Source organism: Saccostrea echinata, unplaced genomic scaffold (assembly GCF_033153115.1).
Source record: "Saccostrea echinata isolate AGI-Se365-2 ecotype Australia unplaced genomic scaffold, CSIRO_AGI_Sech_v1 ptg000042l, whole genome shotgun sequence".
NCBI lineage: Eukaryota > Metazoa > Mollusca > Bivalvia > Ostreida > Ostreidae > Saccostrea > Saccostrea echinata.
In genome coordinates this window covers 2,930,851-2,943,607 of record NW_026889791.1, presented here as the reverse complement: position 1 = coordinate 2,943,607, position 12,757 = coordinate 2,930,851, and the positions used below count along the sequence as shown (strand labels likewise).

Sequence of the window (12,757 nt, the reverse complement as noted above, 5' to 3'; positions counted from 1 at the left end):
AACATCTTGCACTAGGGCCATAAAACTTAGACGGGCTTATTTTTGATCACAGTCTCACATTTACCAAAGGAATTAATAGTATGTAGAAAAGAGAGACTGGGATCAAAAGTGAGCTCATCTTAAGTTTTATGGCCCCGAACCAGGTCCGTAGGTATCAAGTGGGGTGAGGGTGCCAGTATATACTATACCAATAAAAAAGCAATTTCTGATTGTGTCCCCTCAAGAATTTTGTCGGTAAATACATAAGAAAAGAAATAAGGCTAATTCATCGTCGTGCCCCCTCAACAGGAATGTTTCATTGGGGGGGGGGGGGGGGCTTATCAAGAAATTTTTGTTTTGTGCCCACTGCTCCACCCCCACCCCCACCCAATGAAAATGCTTCCTACGGGCCTGAAAACGAGGGGACACGCAAGAATGATATCATATGGTTTTTAAAATGAAAAAAATATATATGTTCCATGGAAATGTTTCTACGTTTCGTACGTTTCGTAGCTAGACTGATCGCCAAGATCTCTGTGTACTGTACATAAAAGGCCGTAGGGCCCCTTTTCGTTTAAATTTTATTCGGATTTCTTATTTTAATTCTGTAAGTTCTACTTTATTAAACAAACTTTCGATTTTGCTTATATTTGTAACCAAAAAAATAAGTATTAAGTTAGGTGAAGTTAAACATAATTGAAATTTTAAGATAGAATCAAAATACGAAAGGAATCAAAATTGCCATAATAAAATAAATAAAATAAAACTGGAAAATATAAACAAGAACAGGCACGGATCCAGGGGGGGGGGGGGTTCCATCCCAGTCCAAAAAAATCCATCCAGAAATTTCTTGACAAGCCAAAAAAAAAGGACACTCCTTTCCGAAGCATGAAAAACCATACTTCGCGCGCGTGCGTGTGTGTGTGTTGGGGGGAGGGGGGGGGGGTAGTCGTCAACTTAACACAGATCAGCGTTTTTGAGGGGGGTCCAAGGTCACTTTTAGTTTGTTTAGTATAAACATTTAATAAGTCTGCAAATTTCAGGAAGAGGGGTGGGGGTCCGGACCCTCTTCTAGATCCGCGCCTTCAAGAAGTAAGAATTAAAATAAGAAATAAAAAATAGGAATATAATTTGGAAAACTAAAAGAATAAAAAAGAAAATAAGACCATTAAAAATAATTGTGGAACTGATGACCCTCCATAGGTTCTCATTATCAAAATTCGACAAACGTGTAGACTTTACATTTGTAGACTTGTCAATTGTCTTTGTGTTTTATTCAGTGGGCGGAAATATAAATTCCGGAAAACAAAGTTTACAACATCAAAAATACACACATTCATAGTATAAACTCAGTCAACACAGTTGTATGTTCGGAACTACATGCTAGGATGTCGGAATTACCTGCTTACATATGTAGAATATGAAACTGATACGTTGACAAGTTTGGATTTACAAACTTACAAGTCTGGATTTTCGAACACGATTACCCTCCATATCATGCAACTGTTGGTTCTAGATATAACTACTGTTTAGTGAAAAACAAAGAAATTAATCGCTACAAAATATGTGCATACATATATCTGCTATACCTATGCATCATTATGGCAGTTTATGTCACCTGTTACTTTAGATGAAAGTTATTTATTTCAAATTAATTTAATTCACTATACTTTGTATCAATTTAAATGCAACATAAACTTATTTAATGTGCATTGGTGTGAACAGGGTTATGTTTTAGTGAAATCAAAAATTGTAGAAGTAGTATTTTGAAAGATTTTCACAGGTTAAAATTTTGTTTACATGCCGTCACGGTTGTAACACCATTCATAAATTTAATAAATAAAATTTTGAGCCTTGTAATAATCTCATTTTTTTTAATGAATTAAACCAAACTTGTAGGAAAATTAGAATTTTGAATGAATTTTACTCATTATTTCTTCCCTAACCACTTCATTCAACATTATTCATCAAAATTAAAAACTAATATATAGAACATGTATACTGATAAAATCTAAATGAGTACCAAGTTTTACTAAATCTGACAAAACTGTACAAAAGTAGAATTTTAGGAATTTTACTATTTCTAGTAACTATGGCATCACCTTCATAGATATTTGATAACTTGGCATGATATTACATGCTATTCTAATATGCAGGTCAGTGGTCATTTGTATTTTGTCTACTTTCGTTTTCCAGAGTTGCGTTCTTGTGTAAATTACAAGAATTAAGTAAGTAATATTAGAACGAGAGCAGATTATTGATGATACAATGAACATGAATTATAAAAAGATTGATGGCACCTTTGTATGCTGACTAGTATCTACTACGAAGATGACAGCTTACAGATACGTTTAGAATTTGGAACACGTGTTGGTGACATGGTGAAAGGAAAATAAACAATAAAATAGCGCATCCATCGTTTTGTGACAAAATATATACCTGCAATTGACCCTTGGTGTTTTCTACTTTGTTGTGATTGATTTATTCTCGCTGGCACTCAATAGATTAACGTATTTTTACATAATCAGTTTTGTTTACTGGATCGCCATTTGGTAAAGCCACACTTCCGGTGCAGAAGTCACCAAAGGGATGACGTCAAGTTGATGATGGCCCCAATCCCAGTTGTCCAAGATACCGTACGCCCAGGTAACTTCTTCGCTTCTTAATCCTGCTTGGGGCACCAGCAAAGAAGACACGGGGGTCATTAGCAATATGGCTGGATGCCTCCTCTGGCCGGGACTTCTCACACTTATGTACAGTCCCTGAAACGTTCTACTTTCCCATTTTTCCGTTCGCTCACCGTTCGTTCACCGTTCGTTCAGCGTGCGTTCACCGTGCGTTCACCGTTCGCTCTCCGTTCACAGTTTTGCGTTCACCGTTCACCGTGCGCTCGCGTTCACCGTTCACAAAGCGTTCAGCGTTCGCTCTTCGTTCCGTTCACTTTGCGTTCACCTTGCGTTCAGAGTTCTATGGAATCCGGATAGGGCCATGCAGTTCACTATCGCTTCATCGCACCATCGAGGTTTGAGTCGATAGTGCGATGACGCGATAATGCGATGACGATGAAGCGATGGTGCGATAACGATGAAGCGATGGTGCGATAGCGCGATGGCGATGATGCGATGGCACGACAATGCGATGACGATGATGCGATGGTACGATGAAGCGATAGCGCGATGACGCGATGGCACGATAGCGATGATGCGATGGTGCGATAGCGATTATGCGATGGCGCGATAGTGATGACGCGATGCTATATCGTGACATCGTTATTGCTTTATCGCACTATCGTCATCGTGTCATCGCACCATCGCTCTATCGACTAGTACTTTCTATAACCGGATAACATTCCCAGCAGTCATTGCACAACATGGCGTTTGTTGACGAAAAGATTCAAGAATATTTCTTCAACGGATACGATAATAAAGAAATCATATTCCTTCTTTGGAGTAATTATGGTGTGAAAATAAGGTAGGTATTATTAATTGTCAGAAGTTATGATAATATAAGTACCTGTATAGGCTAATATTTTCTCTAAGAGTAATAAAGGTACTATACATTAAATTTATAGTCTCATTCAAAGATTGTTTATATGCGTGTTCTACTTGTATGTATATATCTGTTATTTAGTGATTGAAGTTAAAATCTCCCATTTTAAGATACAGTATATTTTATGCATTATTTTTTAAAATAATTAAGCTGTAGACATTTGAAAAGACGCATGACCAGACTTAATTTGAGAAGACGGAGATCATACAATGTGGATATGGCAATAAGGGCTATTCAGGTAATATTGCTTGTGTTTTATTTCATCTTTCTTTTTTGATAGATTGATCAAATCTAGAAAAATCGTCAGTAACATCTACATTTTGATGATAGCTCATTATTTTTAGTTAACTCATACAAATGTTAAAAATTTCATATGATTTACATATATTCTACTCAAAGGAAGAAATGATGTTCAGTGGACAGACTTGGGTGTCGTTCGATGAAACGAAGGCTTCTTCAGAAACATGGCATCTTTATAGGAAGGTATATTATCTTATTATGATTAATAAAGAGAATTCAAACGATGTGCCTATTGCTTATAATGAGTTTTATATAAATAAGATATTTATAATAATTTCATTGAATTTATTTTTTTTGTTAAAATGTAATGGTTAGATTTAAAATGGTTGATGATTAATTATATATATATACTGTTCCAGGGATAACATGTGTTTATTGAGAATAATCGATCCTGATGGAGTTGATCTAAGAGCAAGTCACTGCTTGACAAGAAGAATGTATCTAAGCAATGGACCAAATTATCTTGCACATGTTGATGGGTACGACAAGTTGAAGCCATTTGGCTTCGCTATACATGGTGCAATGTGTGGGTAAGTTAATGTGCATCAGTTTTTAGTGTTCATTTGAGTCATGTAAGATTACAAGAATTTATGAAGTTATAGAATTTATGATTGTTATATACTGTTGTAGCTACATATCAGAAAACAATATCAACTATTAATCTAAATGATCAAATTCCTATCCTTTCAGATTTTCAAGACGAATACTATGGCTTAAAGTTGCAAAAACAAACAATGACTCTTTTGTTGTAGCATCATATTTCTTGAAATACCTGGAGGAAATAAATAGTTGAGTATATAATTTTTACAAAACAATGATAAATATATTCCTGAAACTGTAAATGCAGTTTAATTTTCACAAGTTAATTTTCTACTAAGTAACATTCTAAATACATTATTTTGTATTGATACAGAATAAATACACATAAAATGCATTATTTTGTAAAAAATATTTACTTGAACAAAGAAACCATATTTTTCTCAGTTCATGGTAGTATGAGTTTTCCAATACATAGGTGCTCCAAGGTGTGTGAGACTTGATGCTGGAACTGAGAATATATACATTGAGGGCATTCAAAAATCCTTCCGTTGGTACGATAATGATGACATGTGTGGAGAAGAGATTTTATCAAAGGAAGATCAATGTCTAACCAGGTATGAATATGAAGTTTTTTTTAAATAACAATATGATTTAGTAACTTATGTTGTATAAACAAATCAGATGAGTTTAATAACCTTCTAAAATCTGCACACCTAGGACTGAGTTCCAATTCCAGTTAACACTCCTGCAGTAGAAGTTAGAGTAATTTGCCCTTTGATTTGAAAATTGGGGGGGGGGGGGACTTGATCAAATCTGAATGGTCTACTACTCCAATCACAGTCAATTCAGTTAGTCCCAACTTAAGGACATACATAACGTAGTTTGAACTTTATTGTCTATTTCCCTGGAGTTGAAGAGTTACAATACTTAAAAGAACTGTGTGCTAAACTTTAATGTCCATATTTTCTGTTGTACACTTCTTCTTCAACAATTTTGGGTAAACAAAACATTTAGAATATATGTTTAGTTATTTTTGTATATTTTTCTTTGCATTATACAAGAATTTTCATCATTTGATATCTTTTTAAAACCCCTGGTAATGCATGCTAATTTTTTGTCTATGAACATCTGATGACACTATAATCTTAAATTAAGAATATCTTGAAAAATTATCAGTAGGTAAGGTATGTTGCGTATGTCCTTAATATAAGATCAAATAACTGAAGTAATTGAATACTTTAAAAATTTGTATGTGTAATCCTCATTTAAGTTTCTTTTCAAACTCTCTACTTTTCTGAACATTTTTCCTGAGGGAAAATAGATCAACTGATTATTTTCACTATTACTTTTCAAAGACCAAAATAATTCTTCATATTATTATCTTTCATAGGCGTCATTGTGTAATCTGATACCACAGATAATTTTAGAAATAATAAGTTTTGCAAACTTCATACTTTCATTATTTGCATCCGTTTCATTTAATAGAGTTCAAGGTGACACAGTTCTTTTTATAGTATTAGTTATACTACAGAGCCATCGGGGGGGGGGGGGGAGATGCAATTGCAACCCCTGAAAACACCAATATTTTGTTTAAAGTTTTGCTATTCATTTGTTTATTTCAAATTTGAAAAAAATGACCCCCAGAATGCAACAGACTTGTATGCATTTTTATTATAAATTTTCTGACCCAGGGGAGGGATAACCCTCCCATACCCCTCTCCATACCCCTTTCTAGAAACCTGTTGTCAAATATTTGAAAATGAAGTCAGTTTAATGATTTAAAATATCTCTGCACATAATTTGATATACATATTATTGTTTCTGTATCATTATGAAATTAATATATGACTAATTTATGTGATTGTTTTATGCCCCTATGATTAAAGATTCGGGGTCCTTATCCATATAGCTTTGGGTCTGTCTGTATTTTTATCTGCAAAGACTTTAATGCACCAACATTTTTTGACCTAATGACCTTGACCATAGGGTTCGACCAACTTATGAAAAAACTTTAATTTTGGACATAACTTCTGAATGGTTGATGTTAGAGATTTCGTATTTCTCAAGTGTATTTCTTGTAAAAAAAAATCTGTCTTGGAGTTTAACCTACTTTTGTAAAACTTTGACCTTGGCCATAACTTTGAACGGTTGATCCTAGGGAAGTTGTGTATTCCTTGTGAATGTACCAACATTTGTACTCAATAACCTTGAAGTTTGACCTACTTTTGAAAAATCAGCCTTCAGTTTTTCAAAAACACATTTTGATTTAAGAGAATTGAACGCTGGTGGAGAACACTGAGAGAGATGGGCATCTCCTTCTGGATAGACTTGTTCAAAGACATGGAAGACCAAGGGATGTTCTCATCAGCAAATAACGAGCACATGTAAGAAGAGAAATAAATTCTTTATTTATACTTTAAAAAATTAAGAATTTACGCATTTATAACCTATTATGATATTTCTGCATGTTACCTAAATCCTTATGACTAAGACTAAACCAACCATTTATAAGTGTTTTTCTAATTAAAGAAATATTAAGAAATATAAACATTTTTTTACAGGAAAAATTTCACCCTGATTTTTTTTCTTGTTTTCAAAATTGACCTTTAAAATTTACCAATTTAGAGAATGCCTTCGCTTCTGTTTTATGAAAATCATCCAACAAGAACTTGATCAAATAAAAACAGAATGGAATAACCATTACATCAGAGCACAAAGACGCTATGATGATGATGGAAATCTCCCAGGAAAACCAGAAATGGTGTTTTTCCACCCTGAAATTTTTGGTATTTTTCCTAGCAAAGATTTGTCTAATCACTAACTTTAATTTGAATATTTTTCTTTGTTTACCTTTCTCCTTCGATACCTTGGTTGTTTTTCAGTACTCAAATTTAAAACAGTATCAACACATCATGACTTCATTTTTTTATGTACAGGTGCAGTAGATTATAAATTTCCAGTGGATATTCATGACGTGCTAGAGTTTCAAAGACTATTTCCTAGTCCAAGCTCGACAGGATGTTGGGAGGACTATGCAGCATACTTTGATCATTTGCTTTTGGAGGGTGGGAGAATTGTTCCAAACACCACTGAGAAGGCCATGGAGGCTTTGAAGTACTTGGTTGAAAAGTTGTAAAATCCAAATTAAGATTAGAGAATAAATCATCACCTGATGTTTCACTTGACTTTTTTTCAATTTTCATGAAAAATATTGTACACTAATCATCAAAGTGTATGAATTAAAAGTCACAAACAGAAATTATTACTATGTTTATTGGGTCACCATACATGCCACATTCATTAGAACAACTATTAATGAAAATTGCAAAATGAGGATATAAGGAAAGCAAACTGCTCTGAGAAAAACTTTTTTGGCATACAGATGCAACAATCTAGAATTTAAAATTCAAAAGCATGCTTACTACCACAAATACACCAAATATCAATTAATATTCCCATACAAAAAAGTCTTTTTGTATTATCTTTCCCTGAAGAAATACTCCTCATATGATTATCAATGTCCTTTAGTATTATCTTTCCCTTAAGAAATACTCTTATTCGTTAATATGACTATCATTGCCATTATTGAGTTTAAAAATTAATTGAATGAAAACTTTCAAAACATAGATATAGCATTGAATACATAAAGTTATTTTCTTAAGCAAGATGGAATCCCCCCCCCCCCCAAGTGATTGCCAAAAACATTTTTCTGTGAAATTCCTCAGGGGGTTCTCCCCTAGATATTTCCAACAAAAGATCGCAGGTATGTGCACTTGGCAAACAGACAGGGTCTTCCACAAATTTAATTTCAAGCTTTTTGTGAAATCCTAGTGGAGGGATTGTTTCAGCTCCAGTCCAAAACGCCAAGAGCATGTTTAGATTAATTTTAGATGTACCTTCTGAAAGAAAAGGAAAATAAAGAGATGAGTTAGAAATACATGTCAAGTAGTATAGAAGTTGCAAATTTTGACTAAGAAAAGCATTATTGCCTCTTAAGGTCAACTTGCATTTACGTGTACCTTACCAACTATTTTCCAGGATATTCCTAATTTAAAATTATAGAGACTCATCAGGTGTTTTAAGACAAAAAAAAAAAAAAAAAAAAAAAAACAGCATACATTACCAGGAGTTTTCAAAAGATGTAATATGATGAAAATCATTGTATTTTCTCAAAGAAAATAATAACAAAAATATAGTGTTAGCTGGTATTTCCTCAACATTTGCTTCAGAGGAGGTAACGGCATTTACAGGCATCATTAAATTGTACAAAGGTTTTTCAATTATTGAACTCTTAATTAAATCAACAAGGGAATAAGAAAATAAAATTCCAACACTATGTTGTGTATGTCCTTAAGCTCATAAAAGTAATGTCAGCAAATATTCTGTATAATTGGCATTCTGGTGAATTAAAGAAATAAAATTAATACTTTGAACAAGAAACCTGAATTCTGTTTATTAATCATAATAAGATAATATACCTTCCTATAAAGATGCCATGTTTCTGAAGAAGTCTTCGTTTCATCGAACGACACCCAAGAATCTGTCCACTGAACATCATTTCTTCCTTTGAGTAGAATATATGTAAATCATATGAAATTTTTAACATTTGTATGAGTTAACTAAAAATAATGAGCTATCATCAAAATGTAGATGATACTGACGATTTTTCTAGATTTGATCAATCTATCAAAAAAGAAAGATGAAATAAAACACAAGCAATATAACCTGAATAGCCCTTATTGCCATATCCACATTGTATGATCTCCGTCTTCTCAAATTAAGTCTGGTCATGCGTCTTTTCAAATGTCTACAGCTTAATTATTTTAAAAAATAATGCATAAAATATATCTTAAAATGGGAGATTTTAACTTCAATCACTATTTCTTAAATAACAGATATATACATACAAGTAGAACACGCACATAAACAATCTTTGAATGAGACTATAAATTTAATGTATAGTACCTTTATTACTCTTAGAGAAAATATTAGCCTATACAGGTACTTATATTATCATAACTTCTGACAATTAATAATACCTACCTTATTTTCACACCATAATTACTCCAAAGAAGGAATATGATTTCTTTATTATCGTATCCGTTGAAGAAATATTCTTGAATCTTTTCGTCAACAAACGCCATGTTGTGCAATGACTGCTGGGAATGTTATCCGGTTATAGAAAGTACTAGTCGATAGAGCGATGGTGCGATGACACGATGACGATAGTGCGATAAAGCAATAACGATGTCACGATATAGCATCGCGTCATCACTATCGCGCCATCGCATAATCGCTATCGCACCATCGCATCATCGCTATCGTGCCATCGCGTCATCGCGCTATCGCTTCATCGTACCATCGCATCATCGTCATCGCATTGTCGTGCCATCGCATCATCGCCATCGCGCTATCGCACCATCGCTTCATCGTTATCGCACCATCGCTTCATCGTCATCGCATTATCGCGTCATCGCACTATCGACTCAAACCTCGATGGTGCGATGAAGCGATAGTGAACTGCATGGCCCTATCCGGATTCCATAGAGTTCACCTATCGTTCAGTTTTGATTGTCATTCGGAACTCCGAAGTGAAAGGACTTATCTTTTTGTAGGTAAGGAGTTACAGGTTTTTTTAATTTAATAACTAACATATCGTGTTTGAAGAATCATTATTTCATGGGAAAAAAATCTACAATATATATATTTATTATTCTAACTTAGCTGTTAGGTTATTTATTAAATTACTCTGGAAAAATAAAGGTTGTTATAAGCACATTCTGTACCTATGTAGACCGATGCTGAAATATTAAATTTAACTAAGGGGAATGTGCAAATACTTCAAGCACTGCAACAATTTGTTGTTTTGTTAAAGACGACAAATCGTTAATGGTGATATAATTATCCAAGTAAAATAATTACTCAGCAAAATTACGAAAATATTTATTTCTAACACGTTTTTTTTTTCAATTACTACAGAAAATATGATAGAACTAGTTCTGAGAGTTATACATAGTACTGCGGATATCCTGTTAATTTATTATCTTTGGAGCGAATAAAATTGATAGTGTGGATAAAGGAAATATTTATTAAAAATGTAATACACTACAGAATTTTCTCTACTATAATATGTTAAGTTTGTATATAGTTATAGAGAAAAAAATTCTTTCTTCACCGTAACTTTATATGTTTGCCATTCGATATGATTAATACCCCCCCCCCTTTCCCCCTAAATCGGTTACTTAGTCAGCACTGTATTTCCAGAATATTTTAATTAACATTTTAAAAAAAAATTTAAGGTCTTTTTTAGAACAAAAATTTCAGTCTCAAAACAAACATGCATCCAAAAAAGTCACAAAACAATAGTAGTTCAAAATGTACACGTATCGGCGGTGGTATTTGAAATTGGCAGAGAGTATGTTTCAAATTCAAGTGCCCAATGTATTTTATTCATTTATTATTCAAATGTTGGAATCAAATCTAGAAATGATAAAAATAAATGTCATAACTTGTTGGAAATACTCGCACTTCGCTTTCGATGTTACGAAACTTTCACACCTGCACAGTGTCGAATGATTTTGATTGACAGGACAAGCACGTGGACTTCGTGTGAACTTGAAGCAGGAAAATAAAAACGAGTATGACTGTCAAACAAATGGATATGATTTGTTGATTAAAAAAAAAAGTTACTTTCACTGTCTGATATATTTAGAAAAAAAAATTCAGAGTTTTTGTTTGATATAGGTACAAACATTTAGTGAAGCCTGAAAGGAGGGGGGCTAAAACGGAATATTTCTCTCTCTCTCATTTGTCTGTTTAATAAACACTATAACAGCATATTACTTAAATATAAAGTTCTGAAAATTGAATTTATAACAAATAATATGAATATGCATCTTTATATTATCTTGTCCGAGTATAATCATGGCAATCTACAGATACATGTAGAAGTCTGCTCAATAAATCATCATGAAAAATAGAAATGACACACAATACATTATTTTATTAAACATTTAAATACGAGCGTATAAACGAAAACGTCCAATGACCTTTGTAATTAATTTTTTTTTTCATTACTTTACACGAAATCGCCTTGACACGGAGATATACGAATGGATGTTACAACCGCTTTAATTCATTCTGTAAGTCAGAAGTTTTCTCTAATTTGTTATCAAATAAGAATAAACATTTTTATTTTCCAACTAAAAAAACATCTTTTATACTTCAATTACAATGTTTTAATGCGATAAAAATCGTGTGATTAAAAACTTACTGTGCATGCATCGTCTTTCTTAGGACAATTTTAGAGAATTTATTTTATTGACTTATTTATTCATTCATTTATTGGTTTACTTATTTATTATTTATTTATTTATTTATTTTTTGGCACCTGACATTATAATACAATAAAATAGTTTCAATGCAAGTAAAAGATCAGAGGCATTCCGAATATATCGTTCATCTTGCGTTCACCGTTCGTTCACCGTTCACTTTGCGTTCGCGTTTGCGCTCCGTTCGCGTTCTGCGTTCGCTCACCGTTCACCGTTCACACATCGTTCACCAAGTTGCGTTCAGCGTTCACACATCGTTCACTCACCGTTCGCTCTGCGTTCGTTCATCGTTCGTTCACCGTTCGTTCAGCGTTCGCTCACCGTTCAAGTGGGAAAGTAGAACGTTTCAGGGACTGTAACACGTAGGCTGGTGATGACGCGTAAGTGGAGGTGTCAGGTGCAGAATGTACAGCAGGAACAACTGGAACAGGATCATTCGGCAATTGGGCGATTGGGATGCAGTTTCCAGTAGGAGAAGAAACATCAGTTGTTGATGGAGGTACTTCAGAAGAAGGCAAAGAAGGCTCATCCAAGAGAGCGAGGAGGGCACTTGTAGGGGAAACGGGTACAGCGGCAGATTCCTCAGACAAGGAAGGTCCTTTAGTCCCCTCTCTACCGACTTTCCGTGGTGGATCAGGGAACAAATCTGGCATCGAAAGAAGATCTAAGGCCAAGGAACTGGACTGCTGCTCTCCATCCAAACCATAGAGCTGTACCGGGGCAGGACTTCCTCCAAGAGAGATAGACACAGAGGGGCTTCTCAAGGGGGTAAGTATCTTCTTGGGAGATGTCTTTTCCTTGTCCTTTTACGCTTCTCTTCCCTCTTTCCTCTGATCCGTTTTGACTAATTTCCCGTCCTTTTTAGGGGAACTCTCATGGTGGCGCATGTTTGCTTTCCTTGGGGATCTGTGATGGGGGATCGTGCGGGGCCTGTATTCAGAAAAAGCTGGACTGGGAGAGCGGTCGCGTACTCTGGGACGAGGGCATATGGTATAAGCTACCGTTATTCCCTTATGATGTCTGTCATAGTGTTCTTTCATAACTCGTATTTGCATGTG

At 34.3% G+C, this 12,757-nt stretch overlaps 1 protein-coding gene across 1 annotated transcript; it reads left to right on the top strand.

The window, feature by feature from the left end:
- The first annotated feature begins 4,214 nt into the window (after positions 1 to 4,214).
- Positions 4,215 to 7,542, top strand: LOC133201099 (uncharacterized). Its single transcript, XM_061336895.1, has 6 exons — positions 4,215 to 4,358; positions 4,519 to 4,616; positions 4,844 to 4,982; positions 6,640 to 6,752; positions 6,994 to 7,154; positions 7,305 to 7,542. Exons 3-6 carry the CDS (start codon positions 4,971 to 4,973, stop codon positions 7,502 to 7,504), a joined length of 486 nt encoding a protein of 161 aa, XP_061192879.1. The 5' UTR covers positions 4,215 to 4,358; positions 4,519 to 4,616; positions 4,844 to 4,970; the 3' UTR covers positions 7,505 to 7,542.
- Positions 7,543 to 12,757: the final 5,215 nt, after the last annotated feature.

Bases quoted from the DNA above. Each gene is read 5' to 3' on its own strand.
- LOC133201099 (XM_061336895.1), top strand. The intron at 6,753-6,993 runs GTAAGAAGAGAA...TTACCAATTTAG, and splicing joins TCAGCAAATAACGAGCACAT to AGAATGCCTTCGCTTCTGTT. The intron at 7,155-7,304 runs GTATTTTTCCTA...TTTTATGTACAG, and splicing joins TTTCCACCCTGAAATTTTTG to GTGCAGTAGATTATAAATTT.